This window comes from Peromyscus eremicus, chromosome 1, assembly GCF_949786415.1.
Source record: "Peromyscus eremicus chromosome 1, PerEre_H2_v1, whole genome shotgun sequence".
Lineage (NCBI taxonomy): Eukaryota > Metazoa > Chordata > Mammalia > Rodentia > Cricetidae > Peromyscus > Peromyscus eremicus.
In genome coordinates, this window is record NC_081416.1 from 32,489,181 (window position 1) to 32,503,262 (window position 14,082).

General features: G+C 32.9%; 1 protein-coding gene across 1 annotated transcript in view; it reads left to right on the forward strand.

Moving 5' to 3' along the window:
* The window catches only part of Kiaa2026 (KIAA2026 ortholog), a 79,146-nt gene that overhangs the window by 49,409 nt on the left and 15,655 nt on the right, over positions 1–14,082 (forward strand). The window contains 2 exon segments of the mRNA XM_059259136.1: positions 948–1,027; positions 9,590–9,679. Of these exon segments, the coding sequence (XP_059115119.1) occupies positions 948–1,027; positions 9,590–9,679 (170 nt within the window).

Below are 14,082 nucleotides of genomic sequence, written 5' to 3' on the forward strand. Positions count from 1 at the left end.
AGCTCTTGGGGGCCTGAAGCAAGAGAATTTTTGTGAGCAGCCAGCTCTGGTTACAGTGTGAGATCTTCAACATTAAAATAAAGTAAGGAAAAATTTTAGCATGTTCCTTGCCAAAAATGCATTTATGTATGTTTTATTTTGCAACATTAATGCAAAGTAGTAGCTATATACTTCAGATGTATTCTGGAAATTGAATTCTTTAAGGATGAGATTTATTTTTCCTCATGATTTCTGAGTGCACAAAGTACTAATTGCACATTAAAGGGATATGTTAATTATACTTTTTAAAACTTTGGATCTCAAATACTGCCCAGAGCAGCCCATTAAATAAATGCAGTGCTAAAGGAAGGCATCCTTATATTACTAAGGGAGGGGTTCATGATTTCTGAGTACATAAAGTACTAATTGCATATTAAAGGGATATGTTAATTATACTTTTTAAAACTTTGGATCTCAAATAATGCCCAAAACAGCCTATTAAATAAATGCAGAGCTAAAGGAAGAGGCATCCTTCCACTTTTGATTGAGGATTCCATAATCTTTAGATAAAATGCTTACCCAGGTTCTTGACTGCAGAAGTCATTGTTAAGGAAAGGCTTTTTTCAGGCTCATGTAAGTTGTGAATGTAGATTTTAACTGAGCAGCAGTTTTGTTCGTGGCTTTTTTGTCTACTCCTTTGAACAAACTCTAATGTTTTTGTGTCACCTTGAACAGTGTAATAGTGTTGCTTCTTACATAAAGAAGCAGCGTTGTTGGTGTGTCTGTTACGGGTAGCTGCAGTTTAATATTTGCTTTCACTGAGGCTTGTTTGATTCATTATTTTCATTTGACTTACTAGCAACCATCTGTTAGTTACAGTTTAACTTTCAAGGCTCTGTGTAAATTGGTTTCTGTTAATGAGGTGCTGTAAACAGCATTATGAAGTTTTTCTCTTTTAATCTTGAAAGGAAAAAAATCCATATCTAAAAAAGCAATCACCAAGAAGAGGAAAACTGTCACCAAGTCACCTGCTCTGCCGGAGTTTCAGGTAAATGTTCCAACATTGTCACCAAGTTCTTGCGTTTAATTTTTTTGCTTTGGTGTCATTCCTTGAGAGAACGGCCGAATTTCCAGAAACTACAGGGTGTATACTTTTAATGACTGGTTTTCACAGTGTGCTTCCCTTTAAAGTACGGATGTAGGCAAATCGTAACTTTACCTCTCTCTCTGACAAACCTTGGTGTTTTTAGTTTCCAACCTATACTAACTTTTGTAGATGTAGTTTAATAGAAATGTATATATACATATCTCTCTTCTTTATGTCTGTGTGCATATATCCCTCAGTATATGTAAATGAAATTCTTCTAAGAAAAAAGTCATGGTTTGTACATAGTAATATTACTCTGGTAAGCCATTTGTACATATTTAACCAATATTGAAATGGTGGACTGATTAACTTGAAAAACAGGTATTTTAACTCTTAGCTATAAATAAACTTCAGAGAGAATATTTAGTAAAGGCTAAATATAAGTCTTCAAACATTTTTGAAAAAAAAAAAACATTGCTGCCATATATGAAGTTGCTAATATTGAAAATAGGCAACCTCATCATAAGGTTTATTTTCTACTTATCCAATAAGTGTTTTCTCCGACAAATGACACTTTCTTTAAAAATTTGTCTTTGTAGTAGTGTGAACAGTCCATTCCCAAAAGTTTTATAAGCTCATAAAATAAAAGTGATATATTTGAATTTGTAGGTCTCAAGTAGTTATGAAAATAAAGAGGCAAGAAAAATACTGTGTAACAGTATCCTACATCTATTTTCAGTAAAAATCCTATTTGAGGGAAATGGAAAATGGATAAAAATTGGGTATCTTTAAATAGTAAAAGAAAAAAATTATATATAGATATATATAAAATAGACTACTTTAATGACATTATTATGATAAATTATATTCTTTAGAATTTTTTCACATAACCTTTATATAGAATATCTAGTAAAATATTATTTACTGTTTGGTTGGAGGCCATTCTGCCCAATTCATTGCTTATAATGATACAATATTATATTTTTATGCTTCCACTGGTAATCATGCTAGCTTTTGTTATTTCTCCCATTCATTTTTTTCCTCAATTTCTTAATATATAATTCTATAGCTCTTAGGACAGTGTGTCCATTTTTAGTATTTTTCTTATTTCTGTATTAATGAGTAGACGTTTGTATATAATAGTAACACAGACTGCATAAGTAGTGTTTTGTACAGTGGTGGGTGGTAATAATGATATATGAAATCGACTTTAGTGGATTGCATAACCAGTGTTTCTTTTTTAAGTTATCAATATTAAAAAGAATTTATCAGTACATCATGTATAGTCAGTGTGTCACATACAATATCATGAATATGTATAGTTGAATACATTGTTTTTTGAAACTTGGGTTTTACTTGCCTCTGTGTATATGTGTGTTGACATGCATGATAAAATGTATTTTTGACTCTGACTCATGGAAAAAGTTGGAAAACACTGTTATAAGTGATACTTCTAGTCAGTCATTGACCATTTGCTTATCACTCAGAAATTTAAGGTCAAAAGTACATGTTTTGTTAGATTGAACTGTTCAAAATAAATAAATTCCCTTTCCTGGTTCTTAAGGCATGGGGGTAGGGGAGCTAGCTAGCGCTCTCGCGCTCTCTCTCGCGCTCTCTCTCTCTCGCGCTCTCTCTCTCTCTGTAGCTGTCTTGTTTGTGAGTCTGTGTTGGACTAAGGTAGCTCTTATTTCTAGTTGCAATATGAATACTATGTTGTGATTCGTGAAGAGAACTTGAATCTGTCTTCTGAAATAGAGATTGAGGGACCCCGAGAGGTAGCTCAGCTGTGAGGACTTCTGCTGTACTTGCAGAGGAACCAACTTTGGTTCCTACCATCTACACAATAGCTTACAACCATCTGTTCCTCCAGTTCCTGGGGAGCCAACACCCTCTTCTAACCTCCAAGGGCAGTAGGCATATGTGTCATATACATATATACATATATACATACATACAGGCAGACACTCATACACATAAAATAAAAATAGGTGAATCTTAAAATACCAATTATTATCTAATAAGTGAATTTTTTTCTTCCCTGAAGTACTGGCAGTATATTTAGCACCTCGTTTATTAGTATTGAACATAAAAATACCTTGTAGAAATAGTTAAATAAGATTTTAGTAGTAGCCATTCTAAACTAAAATATCCATTTGTATTACTGAAAATAAAACTTTGATGCATAAATATTAAATCGCTCTTATAAAACCTGACCTATTTACCAAAATTTTTTAAGTCTTAATGTGCTAAAAAGGTGAAACCTGTTTTGACTTCTATTTCTTTGACATTGTTTTTGTTGACTTTTAAACACTAAAAGTTAAATTTGCTTCCTTTAGTTGCTTCTTGAAAATTCATGTTTATATGTATGTACACTATAAAACTCCATGTCAGGAAATATCTTCCCATTTGTATTTAGAGTATGCAGTAGGGACATTCAAGTGATGGCTTCAGTTTCAATTTGTGTATATATTGCAAAGAAACTAAGAGTATCTGTTAGTATGCCCTTGTTTCTTAAAGTTTATAAAGTATTAAAAGAATCTGATACCTTTATTAAAAGTGAAGATTCCTAGGTCTCATCCTCTTCAAAGACCTTAAAGTAGTGGGTATCAGTGAAATACATAGTAGTTAAAACATGTGCATTCTGGATCTCGGCAACTTGAGTTGGAATGCCAAACCTGCCACCTGACTATCACCTTACATAAGTTAGTCAACGTCTGTGAGTCCAGTTTTTCATCTGCACAGAGGAGTGATAATAGCCAGTACATTCTTAGAGTTGTTGTGAGGATTAATTCCATAGCTTACTGTTTTAGCTGTTTTTACTTTTTCTTTTCAAAATAGGCATAGACTTAGGTTGGAAAATCTGCATTTTAATTAGGACAGTTAATTAGGAATTTACTTAAGAGTGTCTATTGTGATAAGTGCTTAATGGCTTTAGGACTTTTCCAGCTATTTAGGACATTGAAATAAATCTTAAATTTGGTCTCATTAAAATAGTACTTGATGGAAACTGTAAGAATTTTAAAGTGAAAAACCAAATAATAACATCTGTCCACAGAGCAAAACTAAGACTTTCTTACTCTAGTATTCTGATTAGTATATAGTGACATGAGCAGAATTGTGGAATTTATCAGCAATAACTCTAAAAAAAGAAAAATAGAGAATTTTTTATTTCAGATGGTTACAGTAGTGATGGTTTTAAGTTTTATATCAAGGTTAACAGTTATGATTTTATAAATTAATTCTTTATTTTGTAACATAAAGATTCTTAGACTGAAAAGTAAATGTCAGTTTTCCTATTAAAGTTGATTTTTGCCCCCCACCCCCGAGAGCCTTTCTTATTTTCAGTATTTGAGAACTGTAATAGTATATAAATTCTCTTTTTGTGCTAAAATAAGTTAGAAAGTATTTTTAAAACATGATGTGTCTAGTCCCAGTAAACCGCATTTGTAAAAAGGAGGAGCTGGGAAGGTGGTTCACTGGCAAAGAGTACTCAGTGCTCTTTCAGGGATTGGAGTTGGGTTCCCAGCACTCACATCAGGTATTCACAAACTGGCTGCCTGTAACTTTAGCTCCAGAGGATCCAGTGCCTCTCTGGCCTCTACAGGCACCTGTACTCAACATGCACACACACACACACACACACACACACACACACACACACAATTAAAAATAATCAAAATCATTTCTTAAACTTCTAGTAAGTAGGGGCTGGAGAAATGGCTCAGCAGTTAAGAGCACTTGCTGCTCTTCCAGAGGACACAAGTTCTGTTCCCAGCACCCATGTCATGTGGCTCACGAGTGTTTGTACCTCCTGCTGCAAGTGGTCTTGTGCCATCTTCTGGCCTCCACAGGCAGTCACACACTTGGTATTCACTTACACAGACATACATAAATAAAAACAGATAAACATAAAAATATAAGAATAATTAAGTGGCTTTAGTTACCATGTTTCTGCTTTTCCTTGGTAATCCCCACACACACAAATGCACACAAAATACTTTTTTGATGAGTGTATACTTGGCATCTGTTCTATACATGCTATTTATCCTATAGGTTAATTTACAAAGTAAACCCACAGTCCACATGCTAAGACTTACACAGTATTGTTTACAAACATAAACTTTTAACTAAGATCTCTGAAAAAAAAAGTATATTTTTCCACCTACCCAACTAAGGAATAAGAAGTCAAGTATTATCTTCATATAACAAATTGAAACTAAAATTGAAATCAGAATTTTTAACTTTCCTATGTTATAAAGACCTATAGATTAAGTCATAGTTTAATTTCTACCTTTTAAAATACATATTTTCAACTTTACCCCTTTAAAACTATTCAATTTTCTTTAAGGCATTGGAAAAACATTTTTAATTACTTGGTATTTTAAAATATTTTGTTAATTTGTTTGTCAAAATTATTTTGTTTTCACGTTAAGTGGATATTTTCTGTTATTTGTTTATTGTCCTTGCTGTTGTGGTACAGTGATCATAAGAAGTAATTTTCCTGTCAGCATAATTCTAACAACTATTAATATAATTTTTGTTTAAATACTATATGGATTTTTATTTGTATCATATATTTAGTGTTTTACTTATAAATTTTAAAACAAATCATAGGATCTTTTTAATAGAGTGGTAGTGAAAATAATCCATTTTGTTTGAACATATTTACTTTTTTTCTTTTCAACATGGTTTTCCCTTTGCTTTTTAGTATAACCTACATTTTTTATTTTATATGATACTTTATTTGAAAATGCCTTTCAAACCTAGTATACCTCTACCAGAATGGCATGATTTCGGTGATTGAAGTTTATGTAAGGAAATTTTTATCATGTAATTTTTCTGAGATATGAAATTCTTTTATCTATATAGTACTTCCCTTACCCTAATACCTACAGTCATTCCCAATTTTTTAGTTGAATAGAAGGCCTTTTAATACTGTCAGTCAATGAAAATAGTAAGTTATGAATTGTATCCTAAAACTACACCTTCAATTTTTGCTAGTTTTAAATTTTTTCATTTTGTTTAAAAAGCCCGCTTGTAGAATGTGGTAATAGTAGATGGAGTTTATAGTTCTGTTGTTTCCTGTCCCGGCACATCATCTTAGGTCATTTACATCTGTTGCTTTGAATTCTTGGGTTTCAATTGAAGATAGGCCTTTTTTGCCTACTGTAAGCCTTGAACCAAGTGACATAATTTAATCCATTTCATCTGTAAGTTGGTTGACTGTGGCTCAGCCTTGATTCAGTCAAGTGAAAAGCTTACTGTAACATGAGTGTGTCACTCCTACGTTCTCCCTGCAGGAAAGCCTCTCAGAGTGTGTGTGGTAATCTCAGCAGCTCAGCTGTCTTCCTTTTCTCCCAGGAGGCCCTGTGTCTCAGAAGCACTTTCTAAATTAATACTAACGAGAAAGGGATTTAATGAAATGCTTTTCTTTGTTCTTACTAAATGCATCTATCTTCTTACTAAAGTGAATTTTTACTGTGTGGTATTAGTTTTCATAGAGTCACCATCTGAAATTGAAGACTTCCATCATTTTTTTGTTTTGTTTTGTTTTGGGGGGTTTTTTGTTGTTGTTTTTTTCAAGACAGGGTTTCTCTGTGTAGTTTCGGTGCCTGTCCTGGATCTCTCTCTGTAGACCAGCCTGGCCTTGAACTCATAGAGATCTCCTCAGTGCTGGGATTAAAGGCATGCGCCACCACCGCCCAGCTATGACTTTCATTTTTGAAAAAGTAGGAATTGAATTGTATGCAACATAAAGTTGGCATCAATCAAACTATGTTTCTACTCCAGAGTTTTCTAATACCTTAACATGATTCAAAATATTGTTATGTTAGATATACATCAGATACATAGAAATATAAAGAGTATGTTTGCATATTAAGAGTATAAACCAGGCCTGGTTGTGATAGCACATATCTGTGACCCCAGCACTTGGAAGGCTGAGACTAGTCTAGGCAACTTAAGTTTGAGGGCATCTTGCCCTATGTAGTAAGATCCTGTCAACAACAGCTAAAGCTCTAAATTATTATGTAGACATTAAGTTATTTCAATGTACCTTCAAGATAAATGTCATTAAAATATTCTGACCCTCAAATTTAGAAAAATTATCCTTAGAACTTAGATGAGGCAATTTAAGAACATTATCCTAAAAATACCCCACCCCCTAAATTCAGGAATTAATTACTTTTGAGTTTTCATGTTTATTAGCTACATAGCACCAGAATGTTTTAATGGCTCAGTAGCTGTGCTGGTTTGTAATTCAGTCATTAAGTAAGTACATGACTACTCAAAAGTGGGATCTACGGACTAAATCTATAAACTCATCAGAGAGGAGACGTACTAGAACAAAACTATCCAGGTTCCCCTGCAGTTCTTATGCACACTGAAATTTGATAAGAGTTGATGTAGCACAGCTTGTTAACTAGGTAAGCTACTTAGAAGTGTTACTTCATTTACCTTTTAACACTTGGGCCTCAGCTATGTTCCAGGAGATGAAATATAATTATTTGTTGATGTCATGACTAACTGATATAAATAAAGAGCTTTAAAGTTTTTAGGATGTGTTTAGTTTGTTGGGTATATGCCTTTGTTGTTCTTATAAATTTCTACATGCTGCAATTAAAGCATACTCTTAGCCATTTTAAGTGAGATACCTAAAATATAAGGAAAATTTCTCTGAGCCTTGCCATATAGGTAAGTGAAAAATCTATGCTGTGATATTAACCAATACACCAAATTCAGTGAAAAAGGACAAATCTGATGTAGCAGTAATAGCAACACATTCAGTGAGTACTCACTAAAACCTACTAGAAAGCTGATGTTGCTCTATGGCTTTATAGATGTAATGGAAGTACTTACCTAGTTGGCCAGTCTACTGCTTAACCATCATTGTTTTTTTCATAACCAGATTTAGCAAATTGGAATGTGTGATTTCTAATAATTATCAGTTACACTCTCCCAATACAATACTATGTAATGTTTTCTACTCTGAAATTGTTTTTGTTTTTGTATTTTGCAAGTACTCTTACCACTGAGCACATCTCCTGTCCTGAAATTGTTTAATTTGGATTACTTAAGTATATACTTACCCTGCTTTATCAGTGCATTTGAAGTTTTATAGATATTTATAATAAGTAATTATTAATACTAATTATGGTATAGTATCTGTGATAATTTTTTCTTAATCTCTTAGATTGAACCATATTGCCATTTTTGTAGATAAATGTATTTCAGAATTTCTTACAGTTTTAACCAAATTTAAAGCATTTCCTACCTCCTGTCTTAACTACTCAATAACAACTAGCACGTATCTTATTATGACCCACTTTTGCTTGTTACTTTTGTCTGAGTTTCTAATGAAAGTGTACATTGTAAGAAAACAGTAACTTTGCATTAATGTGTGCAATAAGCATGGTGATGATAAAGGTTGGTGATAATTTATAAATATATAGCATATTTTAAGTTATACAGTGTAACCATCAAGATTTTCTTGGATCTGAAACTTTTTGTCTATGTAGATGCAGTTTTTTTTTCTGAATTTTCTGTTACTTTAGATGTTCCTAAATTGCTTAAATTATTTTAGAAAAAGAGTTAAACATATTAAACTCATTGAAAAAAATTCAATATAATTTTACAGGAACCAAAGGGAGTAACTAATATTTTTGTTAGTATTTCTGATGTTTCAATTTATAAAACTGTATGTAGTTAAGCCAAGCTAGGTCAGTTAACAACTAAGAATTCATCATTGTGGTCATTTGCCAGAATTAACAAGTAAAATGAAATGAGCCACACAATTACAGGAGGAAATAGATACTGCTTGTAAAGATGGTTTTATTACAATCTCTTAAGCTCAGTTGGGCTGAGGGGCACATGGTGACTGAGCAGAACCATCATAAATTTGAGGCCAGCCAGGGATACATAGTAAGACCCTTTCTCAAAAAAACAAAACAAGACAACAGCAACAAAAAAACAGCGACAGTAAAAACTATTAAACTCACGGCAAGAATGTGTACCTAATTTTGTTCCTATCTTTGACTATATTACACATAATTTTGTCCTCCTTTAGTACCACTGCCAGCAGCAGCAACTCAGTTTATTAAATTACATAGCTAGCAAACCAAAGCAAAGGGATAATGGCCACTCTCACAGGGCTGTAATTCACCTGCTCAGAGACTGCCTGGTGCAGTTCTTTCTTACAGGTGATTCAGTAACCTGTAAAATCTAATGAATTTCCAGATCTTTGTCATTCTGGGCTGAAAGTTAATAATACTGAGAAAGTAGCGGGATTATAATTTAGAGGTGTAGGACAAGAGTACCAGTGTTGTAATTTTAGCTTATTTTATATGAAGCCTGAAGTTCATACATTATAACAAGTAAATACCTCAGTAACTGTGCAGCTTTCCTTGCTTTTATTATCGCAGAGAAGTATTCCTCATTTCAGTATGTGTTAAACAATTTCTGTTACCACATTTTTGGTGTTTTATATTATGTGTTATCAAGCTGTGTTTTTGTGTTTTATTTTAGCTTATTTGCACTAATCTTGATGAACTCAGGGAATTAATCACAAAAATCGAGAATGAACTCAAAGATCTGGAAAACAGTAGAAAAAAATCGGTAGGTGTTTATCCAAAAGTTCTATCTATTATTGTCAGCATTAAAATTTATTCCTGCTTTTTTTCCAAAGTTTTTTAAAATCTTGTTCTCCTAATTACATGAAAATTTACAATTAAAGGTAGAAGCATTGTTTCTTTCATTTCTCCCAGGTGGTCTAATTTTCATTCTTAATACAAAAAGATGTTATCGGGGCAAGAAGATTAATTTTCTTTGCCTGGTTTATAACAAGTACAGTCTTAGCTATTACTCAGTATGTTGATGGTTTTCTAACTGGTAGCTTTTTAGATACTTCATGTTCTTAATTACTTATCTTTAATGGACACCTATTGCATAGTAACAAACTTTTTTAATTATATGTAGTATAAAACAGACCAAGCCCTAGATTCTTTTTATTCTTAACAAGGTGACTCCTAAAAAAAACCGTTATCAGACTATAGGTTTTTAAAATTAATTTTACTCTATATCCTAACAGTAATTGATCAACTCATTTCCTGATACTACAGCATGAGAGTGTTACATGTATGCTCTTACTTGGTAAAGTGCTCCATGTTGTTCTTTATTAAATAGATAACACCTACTTAGCTGGCATTTATAATTGGATTATGTCATAGTGGAAACATAATTATATACCAATAGATAGATGGGGAAAGTATCAAATATTTAAGAAAAATAATCATAAAAAACCCTTTTATCATGAAACCACTTGCTTTGTACTTAAAGCCTGTTAATATAAATGTGTATAATTATGATAACTGATTGAGCAGGTTTACAGTAGCCATTTTCATGCTGTTAGGAATGATATGTTGGAAGCACTTTGAAGGGAACAGACTGAAATGTCTTTAGGTTATTTAACACAAGAATGAAAGAACCTTGAGTATTTCAGAAGCCTGTCACATGATACCTCTGAGAAGATCACTGTGATCTAAGAGGTGAAATAATATTCCGAATAGTCATCAGCCAGATGTGGTGGCACACACCTTTAATACCAGCACTCAGGGGAAGCAGTAGCTAAAGGATTTCTGAGTTTAAAGCCAGTCTGGTCTGCATAGTGAGTTCTAGGCCAGCCAATACTACTTAGTGAGACCCTGTCTCAAAACAAAACAAAAACAATCTTAACAGTCATCAGTTAACAAGAAAAACCTTATACCATCGGAGAGTGGGAAGAACATTTCAGAAATACTTCCATTTAAAAATAGTTGAAAACAACACTTATGTTTTCATATATACTTTAGTATCTGAGAAGTCTCTTGATGTGGAAGGCTGTTTTATTAAAATTTACTGCAATAGTATGTTCTACATAAAAATTCACGTGAGAATATTTTCAACCAAAAGTTCTTTCATCTTGCTTAATATTTTATGTTCATAGAAGGCTGATTCTTTAGTAGGAAAGGATAATCTTTTTTTAAAAATCAGGGTATAACTTAGAGTTTTGCAAAAGCTATTTAGTTATTGCCTCAGGAGCTATTGTTTTCATTTTTCATAACAGCAGAGTTCTGTAAATTGCTAAACCTTTATATACTTCACTTAAACATAACTTTATTCTGTTTATATATTAAAAAAATGTTCCTACTACGTAGTTTGAAGCATAGTTGATTTAAGCACTCAGCACATATTACAGGAAGAAAACTTGTGCAAGCACTCGGGATTTTCCTCAGAGCCGTCCTCCTCGCTTTGTTAGTGAGGTGGACTGCAGTGTGAGCATGTTGCCTTCCTTCATAGGATCAAGTAGAAGACCGAGGAAAGGAAACAAAATAAAGGTACTTGACAGTGTAGTCTTGGAGGAGATGTTTATTACAAGTTTCAGATTATAGAGGGCTCGATGAGTTCCCTTTTGTGTCTCCAAACTGCATCCTTTGGTATTTCCAAGTTGCTTTTACTATTTGTTGAAGAGATGGGGTTCTTGGAACTTTACTTTACCAGGGATAATTTTACTGAAGTACCAACATAGGGTATAAACTATTTCCCCTTGACTGAAATTGCCTAAAGAAATATTACATAGACAATTGTCTCAGCCAGTGAAAATGACCACAGAGCATGAAATAGGAAAGTTTTCATTTTAGAATTCTCTCTCCTCCCAACACATCTTTTTTCTTTACAAAATCTGATGGTGAATGTGATCTGTATAAAATGCAGAAATTAACCTTATTGAGTATTTGTTACTATTTAATTCCGGCGCTTGTATTTATTTGGTATCATTTAAGAGTAATGTGCTCTCCTTAACAAAATTTTTACATAAACTAAAACTTAAACATTAGTAAATATAAATAATATCAAAAATCCTTATTTTAATCATTTAATGAAGAACTTTCCATGCCTCCTGCTATCTGAACACAATTTAAGCCTTTGCGATCGACTCCAGGGTCACTGTTGTGAATATCAGTTGTCTTATTATTGTACAAATCTGTTGCTATCACTTGTTCTTATTAAAGATTCATCCATGTATTTTGAAGGATTATTTTGGTATGTTTGCTTCTGGTCTTTTTTTTCTTTTTCATTGCCAGGTTATCTGTCAGTTATCACCCCTTATTATGTTCATGTATTTGCCCTAGTTGAATACTGTGGATTAAAAAAGCAGGTAACCATACTTACTAGAATTGGGCTTACAGTGAGGACCATTGCAGGAAGGCTTGTCATAAGAATAAAATGTATGAACTTCACGGTGGAGATAGCTTCCCTGACTTATTCCTTATCTTGTAATAAATTAAGAACTAATATTTATCCCCTGAGGATTAATGTCAAGGCTAAAATAGTATTTAGAATCAAAACATTTCTTTCATTTAATAATGATTTTCATTATTTCAGTAACAATGAATAGCAAAGAAGATGTAAATGTTTAGTTCCCCATAAGTGTCACTACTAAAGTTAGAAATTGCACATGGGATATTGGTGTAATACAGATTTATATAATAAGCACCTAGCTGTTTCAGAGAGTTTCTTCTCTCTAGGGTTTGTCCAGATACTATTTCCTACCAAACCACAAGAAAAGCCAGGCACACTGTACATCCCTGTAATCCTAGCAGTAGGGAACCAGGGAAAGTTCCAGGTTGTCCTCAGCTACATAGTGAGCTTGAAGCCAGCCTAGACAATATGTGTCCTTGTCCTAGGGGTAGAAAAAGAAAATCCATTTTCTTATCCAGTCAACAATGCATTAAAAAGGTTATTTTTGTCTTCTAATTTAACAGACTTTATATTGTAGAGCACTTTATAGTTCAAAGGCTTTTTAAATATCTCAGATTTTGCCATTGAACTGTTTATCACGATGGAAGATTATAGTTTCTTAAAATCTAGGTTGTTTCCTTTGGATTCTATAATGCTGTACTTAATCATCTGCCTCAGCTTTGTCTAAAGGGAGGCCTCTGGTTGAGATGGAGAGAAACATATTTTGATGAAACCTTTTAATGTTTCTCATAATTCAGGTCACAGGAATTTTTAATGTTCTCAAGGAGGAATCCCATTTTTACTACTTAATGTTCTAGTGGCTTTAGTTGAGATAAAATTTCCATTCTGAATTATTTGGAAAACATTCTTGTCTGAGATTTTTTTTTTCTTGAAAGTTAGAACGTGAATGTTTCAGTATATTTACTCATTCATAACTATATTTGAAATTTGTTAGACATACTGCATTCTAGGTAGTAAAAAAAATGAAAGATTTTTGCTACTCTTAAAAATTTTTCATGTGAGCCTGCTTGTTCATCATGTTTACTAAATATGTACTTTATCATGGTTTACTCAGAGGCATCTGCCTTTAAGCAAAGATTTGCATCGAAATTGAGCATAAGAAAAGGTAAAAACTGTGTATGGCCTTTTTCTTTCTTTATGAAGAGTGAGCTGCCTCACCAGGAATGTGGTCTCTGCATTGCTATGCACACCAGTGCTGTCCTCACAGTGTGACCGTGTGTCTTTGTACTGATTGTAATGCTAATTTAGCAGTCTAACCAAACGAATGTATATACTGTTCATTGTGAGACTTAAGTGGAAATTGTGAGAGTAGCAATAGAAAATTTTACTCTGGCATTGTTAAAATACTGTTTTAACTTTTTTCATAGTAATATGCAGTCATTTCACTGTATCATCAAAACTAGCACTTTTCAAAAGGCACTATAAGACAGCGAGATTAAGGTGATACTTTATCTTCTAAACTGAATATGCAGGACTGTGGAAATGCGGAGGTAGTTTCTCTAAGAAATTATGAAAGCAGAAAATACTTAATAAATGTAGTATTAATTTTTCACTTATTGTTACTTAGACTATAAAAAATGTCAAACAATTTAGTTTATTAAAATAGTTTGTGTTTGGGGGGGTTAGTTTTTTGTTTTGTCTTTTGTTTACTTTTGTTGTTTTTTCAAGACAAGACTTCTCTGTGTAGTCCTAGTTGTCTTGGAACTCAAGAGATCTGCCTGCCT